Here is a 23,129-nt window from a genome sequence, read left to right as displayed (position 1 = left end):
CAAAAACGGTTACTTGAGAGGATAACAAGAAAACAAGGCCAAATCTTAAAAACACCACCACTCCCCCCCTTTGCCTTTTCTTCCCGGCTCTACCTCCTCCCCGCAACGGCACAGGGGGGCAGGGAATGGGGGAGTGCAGGTCAGCTCATTCCATGCTGTTGCTGCCGCTTCTCTTAAAGGAGAAGGAGTCCTTACACCATTGTCCCTTGATCCAGTGGATCCCCTACTCACGGGGAAAACGTGAGTCCTACCCGCAGGATGCAATCCTTACCCCACTGGATTGCTCCAGATGTGGGCTTTACCACAGTCTCGGATTCTTAAGGAGTTGTTGCCACTCGCTCTGACGTGGGTCATCATACAGACTTTAAATGCACTCTGGCGTGAGTCGTCATAGTGACCTTAAATGCGTTTCCATACAGATGTTAAATGCATAAATGTGCCTCGACCTGTGCCCATAATTCACAATAGTCTCAGGCTCAGGCATCTCCTTTAAACAAAACACCTCCCCATCGATGGGGGTTGTCCTACGGACTCTAGATGCGTACCGTACTCGGGCTCTGGCATCTCTTCTCGACGTGGATCCTTCACGGGCTGCGAGTGGGTCTATGCTCCCCCGAGGACTGCCTTTTGTCTGCAAGGGGGCCATCTGCAAAGGGACTCAGCTGCGGCACACGTTGTCTCGTTCCATCTTCACTGACCTGCTGGTGGTGTGGTCGTTTCTCTCAGATCTCAGTCCTTTCTGGGTGAACTCAGCCCGGTGGGCACCCCGGGAGCGGGGCTCTCCCCGAGTTCCCCAAGCGGCTCCGCCGTCGCCATCCTCAGTGGGTGGCACAGGCCCGGCCCGGGCTGCCGGCCTGGCCGGGCGCTGGGGAGTGGGGGCAGCGCCCCCCTCCCTTCTCCTTGCTCCTGGGCAAAGGGCACACCTTTCCGGTTCCTTTGTTGCAGAGGCACCGAGTCCATTCTGATGGGCAGCTTCTGCCACCCAGACCTCCCCCCCTCCCCATCAAACCATGACAGTCTTTCATGTTCCATATCACTTCATAACAAGTGAGTTTGGAATTACACGTTGCAGCCAGCACTTTCTTATTTTACCTAGATCTCTTTCAAAATCTGCCTAAAGTAAGCTATGCTGCTTCTCCATACCTTTATTTTTAAACAGCTTTCTTGTAAACACAATTTTCAGGCAGCAAGCAGTTAAAGTGCAAGAAGTGTAACAGGAGAAAGACTGAAGCAAACCAGTACCAGGACCACGCTGTTACAAGCGAGACCATTGCAGTGCCTGCCTCAGCTTCTCTCAGGAAACCGTCACAATTTACCAGCCAGTCCAGAAACCCGCAACCTCCATTGTTCAAATACCAAAATGGTATTTGAAAATAGACCACCAGAATCTAGACCACCAGAAAAAGTGGTCTAGATGTGACAGATACATACCAGAGAAGTGTGAAAGTGATCTGTCTGGATTTAGAAGTTACTATTCATAACACTCTTTTTATCAATGCTCAAAGTGAGATGCTTATGCATCTAGGAAATGTGATTGTCCCACAGTTGCTTCAATACCTAAGCCTTCAAACCAGCCCTTCCTCTCAGATTCTTTTTAGCTGCCTATGTTTTCCGTTAGAAAGAGAATGCCTGTCAATGTCAAATGAATAAACTTTTCCCCAGTAGTTGAAAAAGTTCATGGGGCATGCACTCACAAGGCAGCAGTAGTGCATTTGAATAATGAGTGCATTTTTCTTTCTTTCTTTTTTTTTTTTAATCAAATACAGGTATGGACAGTAAGGAGAGCAGAATGGGAAAGAGATAGGTTTAAAAATCAGTATGTAACCATTCTCAAATTGAAGGTGTCAAAGCAAAATTTATTCCAGGACACAACATTTTAAAAAATGAGTCTGCTATGTAGGTGACAACAAAACAATGAGCTTCTTACATGACACTTTGCACAGAAGATCTCTTTATGCACCTTAGCTAGCTGAAATTATCTGACTTTCCTCAGAAGGCAATGTGATAAAGAAAATAGTTACATATGATAAATATAAAATCCATGGAAACCAGAATGTGAATAGAATAGAAGTGTGGATACAAGTACCACCAGCATAGCCTGTCTTAGGTCTCTTCCTGACTGTTTCCTTTACCTTCATATGTTTCCAAATCACTGACACGGATGTCAATATTTACACATCTTGACACATCTGTTTTTCTAATGGTAATATGATATTGCATTGACAAGCGTAAATTCATATCAATGTTTTAAACATATAGAAAGCAGTCCAATCACTTTGTTAAACCACAAAATCGTAGAATGGTTAGAGTTGGAATGGACTTTTGAAGATCATCTAGTCCAATCCCCATGCCATGGGGAGGGACATCTTTCAATAGATCAGGTTGCTCAAAGCCCCATCCAGCCTGACCTAAGAACACTTCCAGGGATGGGGCATCTGCAGCTTCTCTGGGTGACCTGTTCCAGTGTCTCATCACTCTCGTTATGAAGACTCTCTTCCTTATATCTAACCTAAATCTACTCTCTTTCAGTTTATAATTACTCCTTATCCTGTCACTACAGACCTTGGTAAAAAGGTTCTCTCCATCTTCCTCCAAGTTTGTGAGTAATCTGTATTTGTTACTCCTTTCAGCTCCTAATGGTCTTTTGAAGAACAACGTAACAATGCTGCTGACAAAAACAAGTTAAAGATAACCATTCGAATTATATGGTGTTACTGACTACCTCCTACAATGAAAGTATAAAGAAACATCACATGAGTTGTAATAAATGTTTACATAGCAACAAAGTGCCTTTGCTAGCGATTGCCAAACAGTAAGTTACCACTTGCTTGAGCCAAAGACGTGTGTTTTTGCTTTCAATCCAAATAATGTCCAGGCATTGCAAGAAGTCATGTGAGGAATTTAAATACTCAACTCTCACTTAAGAGTAAGTTATTTGCTACTTACAAAACTATAGTTAGTATAACACAATTTTGCAGAACGGTGGATGAAACATTTTTCCAACAATGTCACTTAAATGTTGATGCAGTAAATAAAGTGAATCCTATCCTATTTCTAACAGGAACCAAAATGGAATAATATGTTACCGACCAAAAAAAAAGTCAATTTCTACTTCTATAAATACATTGAACAGTGATACGTTTCTGCAGTCCATCTAATCACCAAACAGACTAGATAAAGTGCCTGTATAGTATTTCTTTTAATTTTCTGTTTCAAGGGAAAAAAACAAAGATATCTGATATTGAGGGCTAATTAAACAAAAAGTTTTAAATCAGCATACATTAAGACAGTTCAAATATAAATTTCATTCCATTATTTTTGCATCTCTAACTTAAAAAGAAATAAACTCTTTCTTTCAGCCAGAGACTTCTGCCACTCAAAGTTACTAGAAGACAGATTACCTATCGGAAGATTAAGTATAAATTTGTGGTTTGATTTTTTTTTTCAAACCCTTGCTTTCCCTATACCTAAAATATCTCTCTTTCAGAGTAGTGTAGCAGTATTACCCAATATGAAAAAGGGTGGGCTTTTTTTTTTTTTTTCAAGTGCTCAAGAGTGATCATGAAGTATCAGTGAATTTTAAATCTCGAGTTATATGTTAAGAATGTGAGCAACATGCTACTGCCAAAAGTAGTGTATACTACTAGGTATAGAGTGTAGTGTGTCTCCGGGTGTAGAGTATCTCCGGTCTTAGGGGTAGAACAATTTGTGTGATTACTTCTCTGTGCTTACACTAATGTACACTATCTCAAGTTCCTTTTATTATATTTCTGTCTCACTTCCTAATATCTCCAAAGGCGTGCAAAGTACTCACTTTCCAACTTACTACGCTTCCACCACAGGGAATGTGTACTGAAAGCAGCAAGACAAGACTCGCAATGAATTTTCAAGGTGACGAAAGGAGAGAGGCGGAGGGTGCACGTATTCATCTTTGTTTCGGAATAGTGACAGTGCGTTTGGATCTTTGTTTGGAAGGCAGATAAATACGAACAGTCAAAGGAAACAGGAACAACCTTGACAGACTGTCCATGGCCTCAGGTTAAACCAAAGCGGAAATGCGGAACGCAGAATGATTGTGAATTAAATGGTGGTTTCCCTCTAAGCGTGTGAAAAAGCGAATCGCTCAGAAGGTGTGCAACGCGCTTGAAACGCACGCCCAAGGTGGACGAGTTTGCACTGTGTAGGACTCCAGAACGAGACCTTCACACGCCAGGGTTTCCCAACCAGTGTGCACCTCCCGTCCCGTGGCCCGGCGAGGGGCGCCTGTGCCCCACCGAACCGGGCTCACCGAACTGGGCTCGCCGAACCGCCGAGACCTCTGCGGGCTTCTCGCCAGCGCAGCCGGCCGCGCAGCCAGCGCCAGCCGCGAAGCCCTCAGCGATGAGCGCAAACGCTGGACGAGCTTTAAGCCCTTTTCCTTTTAAAGGCGACTGTGAACGCCCAAACCGCCGGGACACCCCGCAGACGCCGCCGAGCGCTCCCCGGCAGCACAGCCCTCCCTCCGGAGAGCCGGCAGCGACCGAGCCCGCCAGGGGCCGGCACCGGGGCTGCGGGGAAACTTTCCGTCCTCGATGAGAAACTCTCGGAAGCCTTTCCAGGCGCCGCCACGGGAAAGGGAACGGGACCTCCCTGGCCGGCCCCCTCGCTCCGCACCGCCCGGGGCGCCCCGCCGGGCCGTTAGCCGTTGGCGGCCGTTAGCCGCGGCAGGCGGGGCCCGCGCGGGCGCTGCCGCTCGGGGGGAGCGCTGGGGAGAAACGAAAGCGAAGGGAAAACTGCGGGCGGCGGCGCCTCCCGGGGCTGCCGGAGGCCGCAGCGCCGCTGCCCGGCTGGGGAAGGCAGGTGTGAGGCGGGCGGGCGGGAACCGGCGGAGGTGTGTGTGTGGCGGGGGGCGGGGGGGGGTGGGTGTGTGTGTGCGCGTCCCGCAAGTCCTCGGTCACGGTCCGTGACTTCAGGGCGCCGTCACGGAGCCCGGCCGGGCGCTCCCGCCCCAGCTGCTGATGCCCAGGTCGTGGCAGCCGCCGGCGATGCTGTGCTGCATGCCCGGCGTGGCTTTCGTCCCCGCTTTGCTCGTCGCCTGGTCCTCGGCCGCCTTCATCATCTCCTATGTGATCGCCGTGCTGGCGGGCCACGTCGAGCCCCTCGTCCCTTACATCAGGTGAGGCGGGAGGCTGGGGGGGGGGGGGGGAGGTGGCCGTGGGAGCGGCTGCAGTGCCGGCGGGGCGCGGGGTCGACCCCCGGGCTGTGAGGCGGAGGCGTAGCCAGGAGGTGCTGCGGCGCTCCCGCATCGCCGGCTCCGCGGCTCCTTCCCCCGCGGAGCGGATGTGGGATCCCCCGGGGGAGGAGAGGCAGCGGTGCCGCGGCAGGAGGCAGAGCAGGGGCCCGCTGTGTGCGCCTGTCGCCCGTCACACCTCTAGCACCCAGCCCTCTCTGGGAGCCACAGGACCTCCATGCTGACGGATGTGCGAGAAAGGACCTGAAACACTTTTCCACTGGAGCCAAAACGTGCTACAGGCCCGACTGTAGCAAAACTTGAGGTGACTGCCCTGGAGTCAGGAGTGGAAACGTAGTTTGGTTTGTGTAACTCTAGAACTTGAGCAAACTGCACCGGATGGTGACAGGACTGGGAGCACGACAATAACTTTTGTAGGGCACACACCCCCCCAATACGCATTTTTAAAATTTCAGCATGGGAACCATGAGTGTATAAAAGGCTCTCCGAGAGATGACCGGCACCTCTTTTAAGTAACCTTGGGCGTTTAAGCACAATTCTGTATAAATCATTGTTTATACATTGCTTATATTAACATTTAAATCTGAGCTGTGAAATTACTGCTCTTAAAAGATTAAAAGTAAGCCAGAAACCTAAGGGTGATCTCTGATATATAGAAGGTCCAAAAAAGACTTTCAAGTACATCTTTCAAGATACATCTAGACCTAATTCGAAGGACTTTATGGACGTGCATAATTCCAGAAAACTGCTAATTCAATTTGTACATACACGTAAATTTGATTGAAAATTAAGGTCTGTCATCGTAAGAAAGTGAGATTGTGCAAACGACACCACAACCTGCAAGAAAGTTAAGCTTCATACAAATTGAGCCAAAGAAAGTTGGGCTTCATGCTTATGTTAGAAAAAGTTTTTAAGATTATCTATTCAAATCTGGACTTAGCTCTTGGAAAGTCTTGTTCTTGCATGTGCACAAATACCCTAGTGCCTTAACAATCGTGGTTATACTCATGCTCTTCCCTGATGACATACACAGTTTTACTGACACAAAAGCACTTGTAACCAGTGCAATTTATCCATTATTAACAAAGAAAAATTAACTATTTGATATAACTGTGTCCACACTCGGTGCATGTTTAGTGCTTAGAAGGATTTCGAGGTCCTGTAGTAAGAAATTTTACGAATTATGTTTCTTATGTTGAAGACATGTCCTTGAATAAAATATTTGAGAGAACAGGAAATTTTTCTTCTGTATAATTGTGTTTGCAGTCAAGTTTTTGACAGCTCAGATTCTCAATTCTGTCATTCTTTTTAAAGAGGTAGACCAAACCTACAAGTCACAGCTGTATAACTCTGATGAATATATCCCAGCTGTCGTAGTTATATCAATCTAACAGAACAATCTCACTGACAAAATAATTCTTATGCTTTAACTAAGGAATCACAATAAATGTCCACGTACCCTGAAAAGACTCAAGACATTTGCTAGTAAAGTTTTTTGGAAGACAGATGTCTTGTTTATTTTACATCCTTTTAACACAACATTTGGATGTAAGGATACGCATTGACTGTTGGTGAACAATCTGTAATAATTCTGAAGAAGCATGGTCTAAGCATGTGATCTTCGTAGAAGGTGCATTTGGGAGTAATATGATGACTTCTTCTAAGGCCAATAGTCATACCATAGTTCATATTCTTATTTTGCAGGTCGTTGCTTTAGCCAGAGAAGCTGAATCATGGGATTAAGAATGTGATTTAAAGAAACTTAGAGTGATAAAAAAGAAAGAGGAAGAATGTTGCAACATTTCAGTTGTGCAATATCTTGAAATGAACTATAAAAATTAAATAGAGCTTGTATGGGGAAATTCCAGTTACATGAAGGAGAAAGATACTGACAAATTTTAGTTCAAAATTTCCGTCATTCTTATTTACATTCCTGAAATATCATGTGTATGTGTTGAGGTAACTTGTTAATTTTATTTGTTTACCATGCAACAGCTGTGAGAGTAAGAGAAAGACCGCATCTAAATTCGTCATTTAGACTGTGCTAATGTCTCATCAAGTAAACCATATAAATGCATTTCTGGGTAGATAAAAATGAATATGATTTTGTGTTTTCTAGCAGCTGAGGCCTAAAAGATGATGAAGTTGTGCCCAGATTAGTTCTTTTGCTCACACTACTCAAAATCCAAACTAAATTGTATATGCTGGGTGTCTGGTGGTTTGAATTCTCAGTGAATGAGTAATGGTAATTTTCGTTAAGGTATTTGCTGCCAGTTAGTACCTCTGAATCAATCAGGATCCCTGTAGGCAGAATGTAATCTTCCTACTTTAAAAATCTGGGACTTCAGTTTGGAGAGGAACAGTTTATGATGACTTTGAAGAATATTTGATGATGATGAGTCTTTTGGGCCTAAAATATTTATTCTCTGTCTCCTCTACCTTTCTATCTTTCCACTCTTCGGAAGACTGTTTGACTGTAGAATTCTACTATATGAGACGGTGACACAAATGCTGTCATTTTCATATAGAGTTCCTCGTCTTTTCCATGGTGGTTGTGCTCACCTGTGTTCCATTGCAAATAATTGAGCTTGTGTTTTTGCTTCATATGTGCCATTTGCTTTTTTTCTTTTTCATGAGAAGAAAGTAACTTTCACAAATACTTCTTCTTTTTTTTTTTTTTTTCTTTTTTCCAAAGCAGCAGAGCAGAAGTAAAACAAAAATGTACCTAAGTCTTCATTTAGCTTTAGGGACTTTTTTAGTGGAAAACACAGCATTAAAAAGATCGTGTTTTTAAAAGTCCAGTGTAGTACTTTGTAAATACATTGTAGATATGATATAGTATTCTTGGTACAAAATGTCTTGAAAGCATATGTCGAAGATTATCGAGTTTAAAAATCAACAATAGCAAAATTCACTTGCAAAGCTTTAGCTTGAGAACAGGTTTAATTAAAAAGTGAACGGAGTTCAGTATGATTTCAGGTTATTTGAATTGCTCTTATGATGTGAAGTGTTCCAAGAACTTCAAATGGCTTTCTTTGCATGTGCCGATTCCATTTTCTTCTCACCTAAAGTCCTTCAAAAGCTTTGAAGTGATCACAATTCTCTACCCAGCATAGAGCAGTTTCTGATTTGCAAAAGTCCTTCAGGATTGTCACAAGTGGCCCACTTTTTAAATAGAGTCCTTTGTCCAGAAACATGAGGAAAAGATGTGAAGTTCAAAGTTGAAAAACAGGCTAAACGAAGCATGGATTAAGATGATTTTCAGAAATGTCGAACAACAACAAAAAAGAGTTGCTGTATTGTTTTCATCAATACCATTATCAAAGAGAAACAAGACTAGTACAGAGTACAAGCTGGAGCAAGTCTTTAGAAAGCATTACAACAGAAAATACAGATGAATAGGGATTCTTAATGCCTGAGAAGTTGTAAAAACTTGTCTAAAAGTCTGCTCCAAGCTTTTCTTGTCTGAGAATTTGGAACCAATCTAGTCAAAAGAAATCAGTATTTTTCTCTATTTTTTGCATCAGCTTTTCATAGAAAAGGATTCTCCCTTCACCTTAAGCTTCTTCCTGTTCTTGATAAATCATCTTAGGAACAGATCACACGTATGCTCTGGAACATAGAAGGGGTTTGAGAACAAATATTAATTTCTAAAAAATTAGATCTTGTGATATGGTCATACTCTTCTGGCTTGAACTTAACAAAATTGTCAAAATCTTTAAGAACTATTGCTTATGCAGAAAGTGCTTTCTCTTTTGGGTGTTAAGAGCACAGGCATTCATGCTGAGCACCTGTCATTTTGGCTGCACTCCGTGGTAGGTTCAGAAGTTTAGCATTGAAAACTGATCCAGCCTCACTGTTGGAATGAAGAGTATTCATCTTGAATCACATAAAAAAAATCTCTAGCTAGTACCTACTTGTCCCATCAGACACCTAAGGGAAAGTTTTGTTCTGGGAATATTTGCTCAGTTTCCACTGAACTTTGACATTAGCTAAAATGCTTACCTGTTTAGATTTCTGACAGTAGTGTTCCTTGGGTGCCTATGTTTACACACAGAATCATGCCTCTTGGCACTGCTGAGTAACTGAAAACTCCGCTCACACTCAAATTGTGGAGATTTATGAGCTACATGTTTTCCATTGGCTTGACTATAAGAGCCTGATCAAATAGATATCAACTGGTTGTGCGTTAGACAAGATAAAATAGCATAAAGAGGTCATGGCATTGCAGTATTCTTTCAACAGAGCACTCACCTTGTAGAAAAGAGTCTTGCTTGAGGGAATTTGAACACACATACCCCCAGGAGTATGTCCTTCCTGGGAGGAAAGGGCATTCTCTGGGGTGAGTGTTTGCACATACGTAGGAAAAAAGGGAAAAATGTTCAATGGTGAAGGCATTCCATTTTCTACATAACTTATATTTTGTATATATGATGTTTTTCATATATATGTGTGCATGTATGTATGTGTATAAATTCTGTAGATATTCTCACACTCAGGCTCCGTCTATTTGTCTCAGTGAACTTCTAATTATCCCCTATAAAGGTGAATTGCTTCAGCAGAAGAGACTTAAAACACCTTCAGTCTAGTGTACGCTGAAGCCATATCTACCTTAGTAAATTAAACTGCCTAGGAACGTTCCTGGGTATTGGAACGCAATTGCTCTGCTGGGGTAAAGTCCTTTCAAACAAATCAGGAAATCAAGCTGATTTCTGATTCTCCCACATCTTGGGATACTGAATGCCATTAGATGTATTTTGATCTATCATAGTTTTAATTTAGCAGATAGAAAAAATGCCATTTCTAAAATGTCATTTATGTAATCATTTCTGTCATTCATGAGCAGAGTGTCACTCTGTCACATCTCTGCATATTGCATACAGAAAAGATAGAAATACAGTTCAAATAGTATGCTCTAAAAATATGATTTCTTTCTGAAAAGAAAGCATCAGTACTACAAGTGGAGCTTAAGTGTGCAGCAGACGATATTCCAACTTAAATGTTTAAATGTCAGCAGCAGTTCACACAAGTTACATTTCTCTTGGAGTTTCATGTGTACATCTCATTTGTGTTTCACGGATCTCAATTAACTTTTAATCTCTTTCTCTTCCTGCTTTAGTGACACTGGAACTAAACCTCCAGAGAGTGGTGTCTTTGGGTTTATGATTAATATTTCAGCACTTTTAGGTATGTATAATGTAATTGGTTTGAACACAGCAGAGAAATGAAAACTAGCAAAAGCTGTTTACATTGCAGTCCATACAATATTCTGCAGAGAACATACTCCACAGTCAAATGGTAGTATCAGATGGAAGTAATATCTAGAGGGTCAGCTCTTGAGGGTCAGTAAGTGCAGGCTTAGAGCCACTTCTGTTTCTTAAGAGCACCTCATCAGTGCAAAGTAGTCATGGCATCAGGAAAAAAAAAAGTGGAAGGAAGATAGCATAATTACTTTGCAAAAACAGTATCTTTGATGTAGGGAGACGTTAGGTTCTAGGTTGCTGCAGCAAAGGGAAGAACAGTGTTTAAGCAACACCTGGTTTCCTTTGCAAGCCGCCTACTCCTCCACTAAATGACTACTGGCCTTGAATCAGCAAGTTTGGCATTTTCTATTCACTTTTAGGGGATGGAGATCAAGAGCTGGATGCCTCTGTATACATGTAGTCCATGATGACCTTTGCGCAAAGTGAAAATCATGTATTTTACCTTTTCTAAGAACCTCATTATATCACACTATCTTGGTGTGTTTTATGTAACCTCATAGTGCCTGGACAAAGTTACCTGATTCATTTTTCCAACTGTAGGTAGACTGAAGCTATGTTCTGTGTTACTGAACTGTGAAATCCAATCTACAGCTTATTATATCCTGATGAACCACGATCATCTAATTCAGAAGAGGTGTTTTTCAGGAGTGAACTGCATATTGGAGTCACATAGGCTGGAACAAAATCTGTGTGTTGTGGTCTGGGGGCTCTGTTATACTAAAGAGCAGCCAGAATAAGCCTAAAAACTTTCGAAAATATTTACTGGATACACAGCTAGTTATATTTTTTTTCTGTTTACACTCGGCAAAAATGTATTAATTCTTCAGGGCATGCATTATAAGGAGATGTAGTTATGACACAAGAATGCATATCAGAGCAGAGTAAATTCTCCCACTTCTATCTTATGGTTTATCTTCCTGTAACAGCTGTTTCTAAAGTGACCTCTGGGCCTGAAATGCACAGGAGAATGGAAACTAAATTAGTGTTTTTCTTGAAGTGATGTGCAGGTATTTCTGGATAGCATTAATGTGTGATGTTAAGACTAAGATAACGTTAAGATAGTTCTGTCTGAAAGTAATACATCTGAAATTCACTACCTTTCTTCTTCATCCCCATAGAGTTAAAAGCAGTATTATTTATTGTATTATCTTTATAATTTTATTCTGTATGCAAATATGTTACAAGGCAAGGTGTTAAAATGTAAACAGTACATGATCATTGAACAAAATATGTGATTTTTGTTTTTCAGGTGTAATTACAATGTACATCAGATATTTATTAATAAAGAAGCAAAATGAGTCATCGCACTTTGTTAGGTCTTCGTGCAACGTGTTTTCATTATGTATTGGATTGATGGGCTGCTTTGGAATGGGCATAGTTGCAACTTTTCAGGTATGACCATAAATTTCATACTATAAATTAAACTAAAGTTGTTTTACCAGTTAAAAAATCAAATAGATCAGAGTGGTTAGCATTACCCCAGTGTGGATACTTAGCAAATGGAGTAAGAATGTGTTTCTTGCTCCTGCCTTTTTTCAGTAGCTTTAAAAAGACAAATTTGCTTTCTCCCTATAAACTAGATTTTTTGCTTGTACGGTTATGCCAGTAAGGGGTTTTGTGTGTGCTTGTCTTGTAACATGTCTGTACTAGAAAACAACTTCATATAGATGCTTTTGCTGTAAAAGTTTTACAATGAAAATTTTACTGTGAAAAAGCTTCTATTCGCAGTTTAGTTTGCCTATAGTCAGGTAGAAAATAATAAGTCAGACTAGCAAAAGCACCTATATTGTTACCTGAGTGATGGCACACATGCTAGCAGCATTTTCTACAGAATAACCTAGACTTAGCTGACAGTTTAGAACCTTGGGCACAATATTAGCCCATTGTTTTGAGTCTACAGGAGATGGTGTCACAGTATGTTAAGTCTCTTGATAGAGACTGTAGAATTGCCATTTACTTTGCCAGAAAGGCTAAGACAACTCATTATAAATCAAAGAAGTCCAGCCCTCAGTGTCTGAATGAAAATGCAATAGAGAGGAAAAGTATTGAACTAATTTTTCTTTTCACCTTTTCTGGTGAGGAAGCATGTAATAGGGTAGATTCTGACACAAGGAAGTATTAGGAGAATTGCACTGAAAACTTCAGCTGAGAATCAAGCCAAGTTTATTTGGCAGGTAGTTTGAGATATTGCCTTTAAATCTGTGGGAACAGCTGAATCATTTCTTTTAAAGGATGCTCTATCTTGAGGAACATTTTAGTAAATACTGTTGTGCTTCTGTAATGACCTGACAACATACAGAGAAATTGAAAATAAAGATTGTCAGGGCCTGAGCAGCCAATATGATTTTGTATGTAATTGACATGGCATTTTCAGACAAAAACCTCTGCCTTAGACTGATATCTTACTCTTTTTAGTTTTACCTCCAGGTGGTGCATGTGGATTGCAAACACTACAGGCACTGCAGTCTATTCTAAGCATGCTATTCTACTTCTAAATATCTTGTGCTCTTATTGATTAGATTCATATGTGGCATAAAAATGTTAGATGATGGGGAACAGTGCTGCTTGACTGAAGTAGAAAACAAACTCAGCTTCAATAAGGAAAAGACAAATCAGGAATGCAAAATAATTTGAGAGAATCAGGGAAGCAGAAACTTTGATCCTAAAGTTTCCAAATGGGCTCCTTGACAGTTATAACATTGGTTCTTATCTAATCTCTACCATCTTTCATTGCCTGTTTATAAACTCCTTCCTCACGTAATTTCTCTTTCCTCTGTTTTAACCTTACTTTGCATGTTAAGTGCAGTTTATAGGAAGGGTTCAGAACACATTAAGGATCTAATCTAACTAAGGATCTGATCTAGCAGATTTTTGAGCATGCCTAATTTCCCAGGAAGATGGAAACGGTGGCTTGCAAGTCTTTGGTCTTTTAACTGTATAGTGTACAACTAGTGAACAGTACACACTTATCCCCATTTACCAGTAAAATGGCTGAGACATGAAGGGCTGTGAGATTTGCTGAAGGTCAGGTGATTGTTTCAGGTAGGAGACCAAAGCAAAGCTGACATTAGAAGTTATTTCTTTGACATTCAGCTTAATCCCTCTAATCAGTGGGTCATGGAGGAAATTCACATTCATGTACACTGTCTGTTTCTTAACACTTATTTTTCCCCAACAGGTCAGCTAACGCTGTACCTGAGTACTATAGTAGAGCTGATTGACATTATCGAGAATCAGTTCATCTTCTCTCTCCCAAAAGCAAAATATCTAGTTTGTTTAAAATGCTTCAGTGTGAAATTATACTAGAAATATTTAAGGTTTGCTTTTTTTTAATCAAAACTAATGCTACTCGTGGTGAGTCTTTTTAAGTAACGTAATTAGTTGTAAGGAATTTTTTCACCATTTTTGCGTCAAGGTAAGATGTGGTAGGTAGCATGGGGTTTTAATGATATCGGTCTCCGAACATTTAACAGAAGTGTGAAAAAGAGTGAGAGAAAACACTAGGAGTGTGTCCTCCAAGAGCAAAAGTGTTTCTGAGAAAATAAGTAATGGTCACGAATAAGGTGTTTATTCTCTGGTTTAAATAAAACAGTGCTTCAAATATAGAAATGAAAGACAGTGGAGGGTTAGTTTAAGGAAGATAATTGGATATGAAAGCAAAAATCCTGTAGTTCTTAATGAATAAGGCAAAGCGAAACCCCAAGTCTTAGCAGGTCAGTTTTTGCCTGTTAGATGTTAAAGAGAGATGATTAAAGAGAGGTCTTCCTGTCTTTGACTAGAAAGCAGAGGAGACTTACCGCACCAGATGTAGCAACATTTCCCAGGTTCTATAAGAGTTGAGTGTGATGGGCTTTTTAGGGAAGCTGTGGCAGTTTGATAGCAGCAATCATGAGAGCCATGTTAGATAAGCTCTTTATGTTGTGAATGGGGTTAAATGCAAAAGCTGACAGTTACACTTGCTTAGTGCTTTCCATACCAAATCCTATCACTCCTGCATGGAAGGCAAAAAGTGGGACAGAGGAGAAGAAAAAGCAAGTATTGATGAGATGCCACTTAAATAACTAGGTGAAGAACATGCCTTAAAATCTGACAGAACTTAATATGTCAGAGAGATAGAAGGGAACGAGTAAAACAAAAAGCACAGGGGAAAAAAAATTAAAAAGAGCACGTGAACATAATCACCATTACAAGACAAAGAAAACTGGCCCTCAGGCAGGAAAGGTGTTAAAATATGTAGCGAAAGGATATAGATGTGTTTTCATGAATCACTGAAACAGAACAGTAGTAGGTCAGATTATAGCACATATTTTGCTATGCTCTGGTGACAGAAAGGAGCTTTAAAGCTAACTTACTTGTCTGATACTGAATTCCAAGGCAGCATAACTTTGTATTTGTAATTTTTTGAGACATTTTGAATACAATAATTTCTCTGGAATCTTCATCTGTTTTGTTACTGGATATTCTACGTGTTTGTGTTTTAAAGGAGAGAATCTTCCATAGGTAGGATATTACAAAAATATAGGCCACATACAGTGATACTGGAATTTTATACACACTTTCACCTGTTGAGGAACTTGAATAAAAGTGGCCGATGATGTGAGGAAGAGTAAGAGGGCTGAATAATTTAAATGACTAACAGTGTTAAGACCTTCATATCAAAAGCTTGTTTTAGATAACCTTTTATTTTTATTTTTTTTAACTATATAACTAGTTTTCTGCTGACTTATTTCCTGGAGCCTTGTGGCTGGCCACTGGAGGATGGGGGACAGAGCTATAGCAGTCACTATTTAGAACAGCTGCCATGGAATCTTCACCATTACTTAGAGTATGGCCACACAAATGCAGATTAGACTTTCAACACAAAAGGATGAAAATCTTTGGTAGGGTAAAGGGGAAAAGGAGGCATAGGAGCTTTTTAAGAAAAACACAAGCCAGTTCCTGTTTGTGGAAACATTAGTTGGTAACAGACCAACTGTTCAACAGCACTAAAATTGGTCTACTCTTTTACATGAACACAGGAAAGCACTTTGACCTGTAGGCTTTGGACATGGCTAGTTTACCTCTCTGAGCTACTTTTTTTCCTTTTACTTTCAACTTCCCTGTGTAGACTACTGGGAGAAGGGACTGTTTCCCACTGCTTGCACGTGCTCAGCATAATGTGACTACCATCTTCTAAGGGCTCATTGATTCCTACCACTGTACAAATAGTAGCAGCTAACTATTGTGCTGATTCTCTTTCCAGGAGCTGTCTGTTCCCAGTGTCCATGACATAGGAGCATTGGTGGCATTTGGCTCGGGTGTTGTATACATTACACTTCAGTCTATAATCTCTTACAAGTCCTGTCCACGATGGAACACTTACTTTGTGTGTCACATAAGGATGGCCATATCTGTAATATCATGCATTGCTTTCATTCTCCGTATCCTTTGTTGTATATCCTACGGTTTTCTCTTTATGCATTCATGATTTTCCTTTTAAGTTAAACCACTGCTGATAAAGGATGAAAATGAGGTTACAAACTTTGCTTGAAACTCTCTAATATTTCTGCTATAATAATGAATACAGCATGTCAAGACACCATTAACAGCATAAAGATGAGTTTCAGGGTCTTTCCAAAAATTTGTATCTCTTCTTTCAGTGGTATATTTAAATCCAATGCCCTGGCATTCTTCATAGGATCATATGATAATACAGATAGGAAGGGACTTCAACAAGTCAGCTAGACCAACTTTCCAGCCACTTTCATTTGAAGGAGGGTGTGAAGAAAGACCTGCAAAAGAGGGGCACTGCTTCTAAAATGAACCTAACACACAGACATAAAAAGTACAGTTGGACTACACAAGATTTCCTTCAAGCCTAAGCAGATACTTTGGATCACGTTGATTGGTGCTTGTCTTCATTAGATGCTTCCTCTAGAGATACAGTCAACACACTTACAGGCTTTTCCCACAGCCTGCTGAAATCAGTCATCTTACTGATTTTCTTGGGCTTCAGGTGATGCACCAGTGTTGAAAAGTGGTCACAGTAGATCATTGCATCAGCCAGTCAGCTACAGAAAGGTTTCAGCAGCTGGGAAACGGCTTTTAAAGAGGGCCCCAGTTCTGAGACAAAGTTGTATGAATATATCAAGGCACCTATTTTGGACCAATGGAAACCAACATGGTTCCCCTTCCAACAATGCAGGACTCTGCTCCCGCAGTTCTCAGTCATGAAAGTGATTTAAGTTTTGGAGTGTCTTCTCTTACCCACTGTATTTTGGAAGAATCACAGAATGGTTTGGGTTGAAAGGGACCTCAAAGGTCATCTAGTTCCAACTCCCCTGCTATGGGCAGGGACACCTTCCACTAGATCAGGTTGCTCAAAACCCCATTCAACCTGGCTTTCAACACTTCCAGGGACGGGACAGCCACAACTTCTCTGGGCAACCTGTTCCAGTGCCTCACTATCCTCAGAATGCAAACTTCCTTATATCTAATCTAAATCTACCCTCTTTAAAGCCATTACCCGTTATCCTATCGCTACATTCCCTTGTCAAAAATCCCTCTCCAACTTTCTTGTAGGCCCCCTTCAAGCACTGGAAGGCTGCGATAAGGTCTTCTCAGAGCTTTCTCTTCTCCAGAGCGAACAACCCCAACTCTCAGCCTGTCTGCAGAAGAAAGGTGCTCCAGCCCTCAGATCATCTTAGTGACCCTCCTCTGGACTCGTTCTAACAGCTCCATGTCCTTCTTCTGTTGAGGGCTCCAGAGCTGGATGCAGTACTGCAGGGGGAGTCTCATGAGAGCAGAGTAGAGGGGCAAAATCCCCTCCCTGGTCCTGCTGGCCACGCTTCTTTTGATGCAGCCTAGGGTACAGCTGGCATTCTGGGCTGCAAGCGCACATTGCTGGGCTCATGTTGCGCTTCTCATCAACCAACACCCTGAAGTCCTCCTTCTCAAGGCTGCTCTCAATCCATTGTCCACACTGCCTGCACTTGTGCTTGGAAACAGAAACCTCTATTTGTGCAGAAATGGATTTCGATTGCTGCTATCAGTTACCTTTCAATAATGTGTTTTATTTACTTGTTTTCTTAATACTTTGATTACAGAAGGGGGAGATGGGGTCTTTTTTTGCAAGCAGACATTTTCACTATTACTCACTAAACTTTTATAGTTTCCTTTACACTGTTTTTCCCAGTGATTGTGTTTGCTTCACGAATTTCCATGACAAAAATTGACTGGACTCCAGGTGAAAAGGTAAAATCTCATTAGGAAGCCAACTTACCCTCTGTCATTTTGTTTGGGATATGCTGTTATGTTTATCTAAAAGTGCATAGCATCACAAACACTTCAGAAACTTTAAATTACATTATCATGAACAGATTGGTGAAATCTCACCGATTTGTGCAATGCTGATCTCTAATTATTTCTTCATTAGAAAACTCTCTGTGACTTGGGTGAGAAAACTTGTCACCGATGGGTAAATATTCAGAGAGTTAGACTTTCATTGTAACCGAGCATTTAAAACTTACCCATAGAATAAATTGTAAAAAAAAAAAAAAAACCCAAACCCAAACTATTCTGGAAGTGAGTTGTTCTACTTCCTTTTATAGTCACATTTCTTGAAAATGAACTTCATGCACGAAACAAAAGTGGACCAATTTGATTCTGAAGTTTTTGAGGTTTTTTTCAACATTGTTTTTCTCAACTTTTTCACCATTTTTTATTAAATAATCTTTACTGTTGTGATAAACATCAGAGGTCTGACGTGAAGCATACTATAGTCAACATCAAGTATTTGAATTTACTTCAGTGTTCTCAGAATGATAATTATGAAAGATAAGGGTTTTTTTTGGACAAACTTCGCCTCATGGAGGTGTTAAAAAAACAGGTTTAATAATCCAGAGAGTGTATCCTGCCTGAAGAGTTTAATAAAAGCAAACTTGGCAAGTGTACTTCAACTAAACAGTGGCAAGGAAGCTGTGAGACAAATTTTCACAAGTGAGATAATCTTAGTAATATCTACTTCTTGATGTTTTGTTTTTACTTGAGATGCAAGGATGAAAAAATGTGTTTGCTGAAAGGGATGGCGTATTTGTTGATGGCACATTAAGAGACATTTCACATTCTATTTGTGTCATATTACATAGGTTTTCTATGATGGTCTACTTGAAAACAAAGGTCTTGTCAGGAATTGTCGTACAGGTAGCCCTCCATTTTAAAACATTGTGAGAACTCACTGTAAAGTATAGTCCTCCTGAACTCAGTGGCTCTGAGTAAAAGTTTTGAATATAAGTACTACAGTATCCTTCACATATGAACTAAATTTTTCAGATTAAAATTATATTCAAGCTATGTTTTGATCTTGTGCTAACTGTAGTTATTTGTACTATTTTTTATGTTAGTGAACAAGACATTTTGCTAAATGGAACATATACAATCTTGATAAATATACTTAGCATTCCGTAAAAACTAAATCTGAATTGACTTTTATACAACGGAGTATTGGGATGGTGAATTGTAAGTCTTATACAGAAAGAAATGTCTATTTTTATAGCATTCCACAGTTACTTTGTTTAGCTGTTTTGTCTGAAGATTTATTTTATGTCTTCTTCCATCAGGATTATACGTACCATTTTGTGAGCGCAATCTGTGAATGGACAGTGGCCTTCGGTTTTATCTTCTTCTTCTTAACATTCATTAGAGATTTTCAGGTTGGTACCTACATATTTTAGCAGTGACTAAGAAGTGCTATGAATTGTATAATGACGAATGCCATAGAAAATTACCATTCCTTATCTCAACTAGACATGTCAAAGCTATACAGAAACAAATTTTATCAGTCACAGAACTGATTTCTGTCTACCTAATGAATATTTTCCCCCTGTTTTAAAACATGAAAATCAGATTTATAAAACAGTTTAATAGTTCAATAGGTGTCTGTTCTTGAAAATTATTCAGTAAATTAATATATTTTACTTAGTTACCAAACTTTTTGTAGAACAAGGCCACCTAAATGTGACATAATACCAAGATAAATTATACAACTGTAAGTGCATTTCTTTCTACTTGAGGGTTTTTATATAACAATCCAATGCATTTCAACCATAGATGTTTCTTTTTTTAAAAGAAATTACACATTTCGATATACATTGCCTCACAATGCAAAGAGTATCAGATACTTTTTGGAAAGTATTGACATGAAAACCTTCTGGTTTGGGTAACTGGATCTGTTGATGCATCAAACCTGACTTTAAGGAAGAGATAATATTAGATTAGTTGAAAAGAAAACACTTTAATATGATTTGTGAAAGGCATGCCTTGAACTTACTTTTCCAAGCTTTACCTCCCCAACTCGTGTTGTTTGCACAGTATTTTCTAGCTGCAGTGTTTCATGGGGTTTTGTTTGGTACAGGGATAGAAAATGCTGAAAATACCAATGTGTGAGACTTAACTTTGGCAAAAGAACTTGTAAAAAAAAATTTAAAAAAAAATCCTATTGCTCATGGCAAGTGCCGTGTGGAGATTTCAGGACAAAACCTCTTGGATAAGACTGTAGGCATTAGGGGGATCATGGCCTCCTTATCCTTCTCAGACTTCTGGATGTTTGTTTTCCCCATAAAGTAGTTGGATCTTTGCAAGACTGGAGTAGAGACCTTAAGGTAGAAAAGACTGAGAACTTCTGCTTTGTACCATGGTCACAAAGATGAACAAACCCGGTTGTAATAACTGTACATAATATACCCTGTACATATTATACCCTGTACATAGATCTTTCATACATACCGTTGCCTCATACAAGTCCCAGAAAGTCTAAAATTTGATCCAATCACTTTTATAACTGTAGAACTAATAAACGAGATTACATATGTGAAACAATTGGTGCAGTGACAATCCAGAATTCGTGGAGATGGGGAGGAAGGAAAAATAATAAGAACCCTCTAAGTCCTCTGGTGTAAAACCTAAGTTTGACATCAGATCATGTAAACTTTGTAATTAATTTACTTACTTCTTCACTTAACATGCCTGCTCAGCATGGAAATGTTTAATACTTACATGTAGTCTGTATATAGCTTTCACAAGCATATATAGAAACCAATTTTCAGCTAAAGATTCGGAGTTAACATATGTTTTGCTAACCAATAGCAAACATTTCTACACTGTTTACTTTTGGCTGATAGTAATGAATAGACCATGACTGTAGGGCTTTCCCTTATTTAAAAAAAAAAAAAAGAGAGAAAAAAAGCTAGGTTCTGCAGAACAGAACACTCTTGTTAAAAAAGTAATTGTTCAAAATTACACAGTGCATTATCTTAAAGACATATGATTGCCTTCTAAAACTGACAAAAATATTGAAGTACCATTCAGAAATGCATGGATCATTAAAAACACCAGTTTTGGGAGGAGGTATTTATTACCAGTCTATCGCTCTCTGACGTTGACATATATGATGGTATCTCTGTTTTATCAAAAGTCATACTCTTCTCTTGGAGATACATGTTTGCAGACAATGCTGTAGTCCTCAGAGCAGTTAAATGAGTTGATAAGTCTGCTTCAGATCACAGATCCCAAAGTCTTCAACGATAAAAGTTTAACTACGTATAAATATTGTGAGCATAATAAATAAGAGAAAGTGATGGAATTAAACTAAATAGAAATGCAGACATTTGAATTTTCAGGTTATAAAAGAGCATGAAATCCAATGTTAGTGTCTGATAATGACAAAGATTTTTTCAGATTCTATCCTCCTTTTGTCCTAACCAGTGCTCACAGAAAGCCAAACTGTTAATTCAGAAAAAACAACCACCAAATGCTAAGAAAAATAAGCCTTCTTTTATATATATATATTTCTCACAGTATGTATTTCACAAAAATATGTTTTTTCTTTTATCTCCTTGTACTTTATATCGCAGAACTGTAAAATTAATTTATCTTAAGCTGATCTTGTTTTATTTTTCTTTTAGAGAGTTTCTTTAAGGATATCAACAGAAATACATGAAGATTCCTGATAGCAGAGAAAATTGTATTTTAAATATAGAAATACTCTAGATTTCTTTTTACTGATGGAAAATGTTACAGAGGGACAGGGATTTTCAAAGTTATATAAAGAGCCCATGCCATTAACACCACAACATTTGTAACAGCAACCACTAAAACATTTTAAAAACTCTCAGCAATGTTTCTGCTACCTTTTTGCAATATTTTGTAATTTTTATACTGTTTTATATAACAAAAATACTATAATAGCAGCAATCTGTAAAAGTGCTTGAATGTCATTCAAAGACACCTTTTGGGCATATCTATAATTCTTCATTGCTGTAATCTGATTACTAACATTAGTTTTAAACTTGAGAAAGTATATTTTGCAAATAGGAAAGTCTGAGGACAATGGAAAACACTAAGGCTGAATTGCTACTCAGTTAAGTTGCAAGGACTATGGAGGAAGGTGTGAGCAAAAGTGGGCAGTTTCAAGACCGGAAATTTGCAGTTCGTAGATTGCAACACTATGCTACATGTTTCTGATAGCGGACACTGTATACAAATACAAATCCTTGGAGAAGTCCAAACGTGTTGCTTTCTAATCATCACTGCAATGTATGTTGTAAAAGTCTCCCCCTTCTTCCCCTTTATGCACTGCTGGCCATAGGAGGCTTAAACTGAAGTGGGAATAGAAATTAAATTTACATTTATGCACAATCTACAAAGAGAATTCTTACTGTAATTTGGTTAATACAAAGCAGAAGTTTTCCAGGCTGTGTTTTAACCTCCAATGAAGGAATGAAGAGGGCCTCCAAAAGTCATTGAGAGTGAATGGAAAACAAGAAGAGGCACCAGTAGTTCTAAAGTGTTGAGTTATATGTCTATGGGTATTATATAAGTATAAAACTGAAGAAAAAAAATCTTGGAAAGCTTCTGTGGTGAAGATATGGCATGTTTGCTGCTACAAGCTTACTTCTGTAAAGAAAGACTTGGGAAGGAACAAATTGAGAAGTCAGATGTTACAAGTATCTGGAGGCAAACAGGTCTTTTGTGGACGGATTCACTACCTCCATTTAGTGCATTAACCACTTGGCCATCAAGCAAGTTCTCTGAATATTATATTTGCCATGGTCTGCCACAGTTTATGCAGAAATATTGATGATTTTCAGATGCTAGTTTTCCATGAGATAAAACAAATGTGTGTTTTGGAGAATGATGTCTTAAGACTAATCATCTGTTGATATTTCCTTTAATGTATATTTTACACTGTATTAAATTCAGCTGTTTAACAAGTTAAAGAGTCCACATTTTCTTTATAAGTTCTTCTCAATATTAGAAATGTTTTTCACTGCCAGATTTGCTTTCCACAGTACTCAGGTCATCTTGCAGAGGTTTTTAGTTACAATCATGTTAAAAATCGAATCTAGTACTGACTAAATGCAAGACTTCACATCTTGCTGATTAGATATCCTGCAAGGGGCACACATTCCTTCAAGTGAAGGTCAGAAATACTTACAAGAAAATGTATGCCAACCACAAAAAGTGACATCTTTTTATTTTGAAGGCCATGTTAGGCAAAGACTGTATACCTTACTGCATTGTGTGCTGTTCTTTCATTGCTTTTTATTCCTAGCTTTCTTAAGCTAAACTATAAGGAACTGGAAATTGTTATTTCAATC

At 39.5% G+C, this 23,129-nt stretch overlaps 1 protein-coding gene across 1 annotated transcript; it reads left to right on the top strand.

Annotated features, from left to right (window-relative positions):
* The first annotated feature begins 4,997 nt into the window (after window positions 1-4,997).
* On the top strand, window positions 4,998-22,721 carry DRAM1 (DNA damage regulated autophagy modulator 1). The gene is made up of 7 exons (XM_086610326.1): window positions 4,998-5,155; window positions 10,350-10,417; window positions 11,744-11,886; window positions 15,737-15,914; window positions 17,669-17,727; window positions 19,092-19,184; window positions 21,435-22,721. The coding sequence occupies exons 1-7, from the start codon at window positions 4,998-5,000 to the stop codon at window positions 21,477-21,479; spliced, it is 744 nt and encodes a 247-aa protein (XP_086466452.1). The 3' UTR covers window positions 21,480-22,721.
* The last annotated feature ends 408 nt before the right edge of the window (window positions 22,722-23,129 follow it).

Source organism: Tauraco erythrolophus, chromosome 4 (assembly GCF_009769465.1).
Source record: "Tauraco erythrolophus isolate bTauEry1 chromosome 4, bTauEry1.pri, whole genome shotgun sequence".
In the NCBI taxonomy this organism is placed as follows: Eukaryota; Metazoa; Chordata; class Aves; order Musophagiformes; family Musophagidae; genus Tauraco; species Tauraco erythrolophus.
The sequence above is the reverse complement of the archived record's forward strand: the minus strand, read 5'-3'. Positions and strand labels throughout refer to the sequence as shown.

Coding starts and splice junctions, on each gene's coding strand:
- DRAM1 (XM_086610326.1), top strand. CDS start 4,998: ATGCCCAGGTCGTGGCAGCCGCCGGCGATGCTGTGCTGCATGCCCGGC. Junction 10,418..11,743: donor TAATATTTCAGCACTTTTAG/GTATGTATAATG, acceptor TTTGTTTTTCAG/GTGTAATTACAATGTACATC. Junction 17,728..19,091: donor ACTGGACTCCAGGTGAAAAG/GTAAAATCTCAT, acceptor TTCTTCCATCAG/GATTATACGTACCATTTTGT.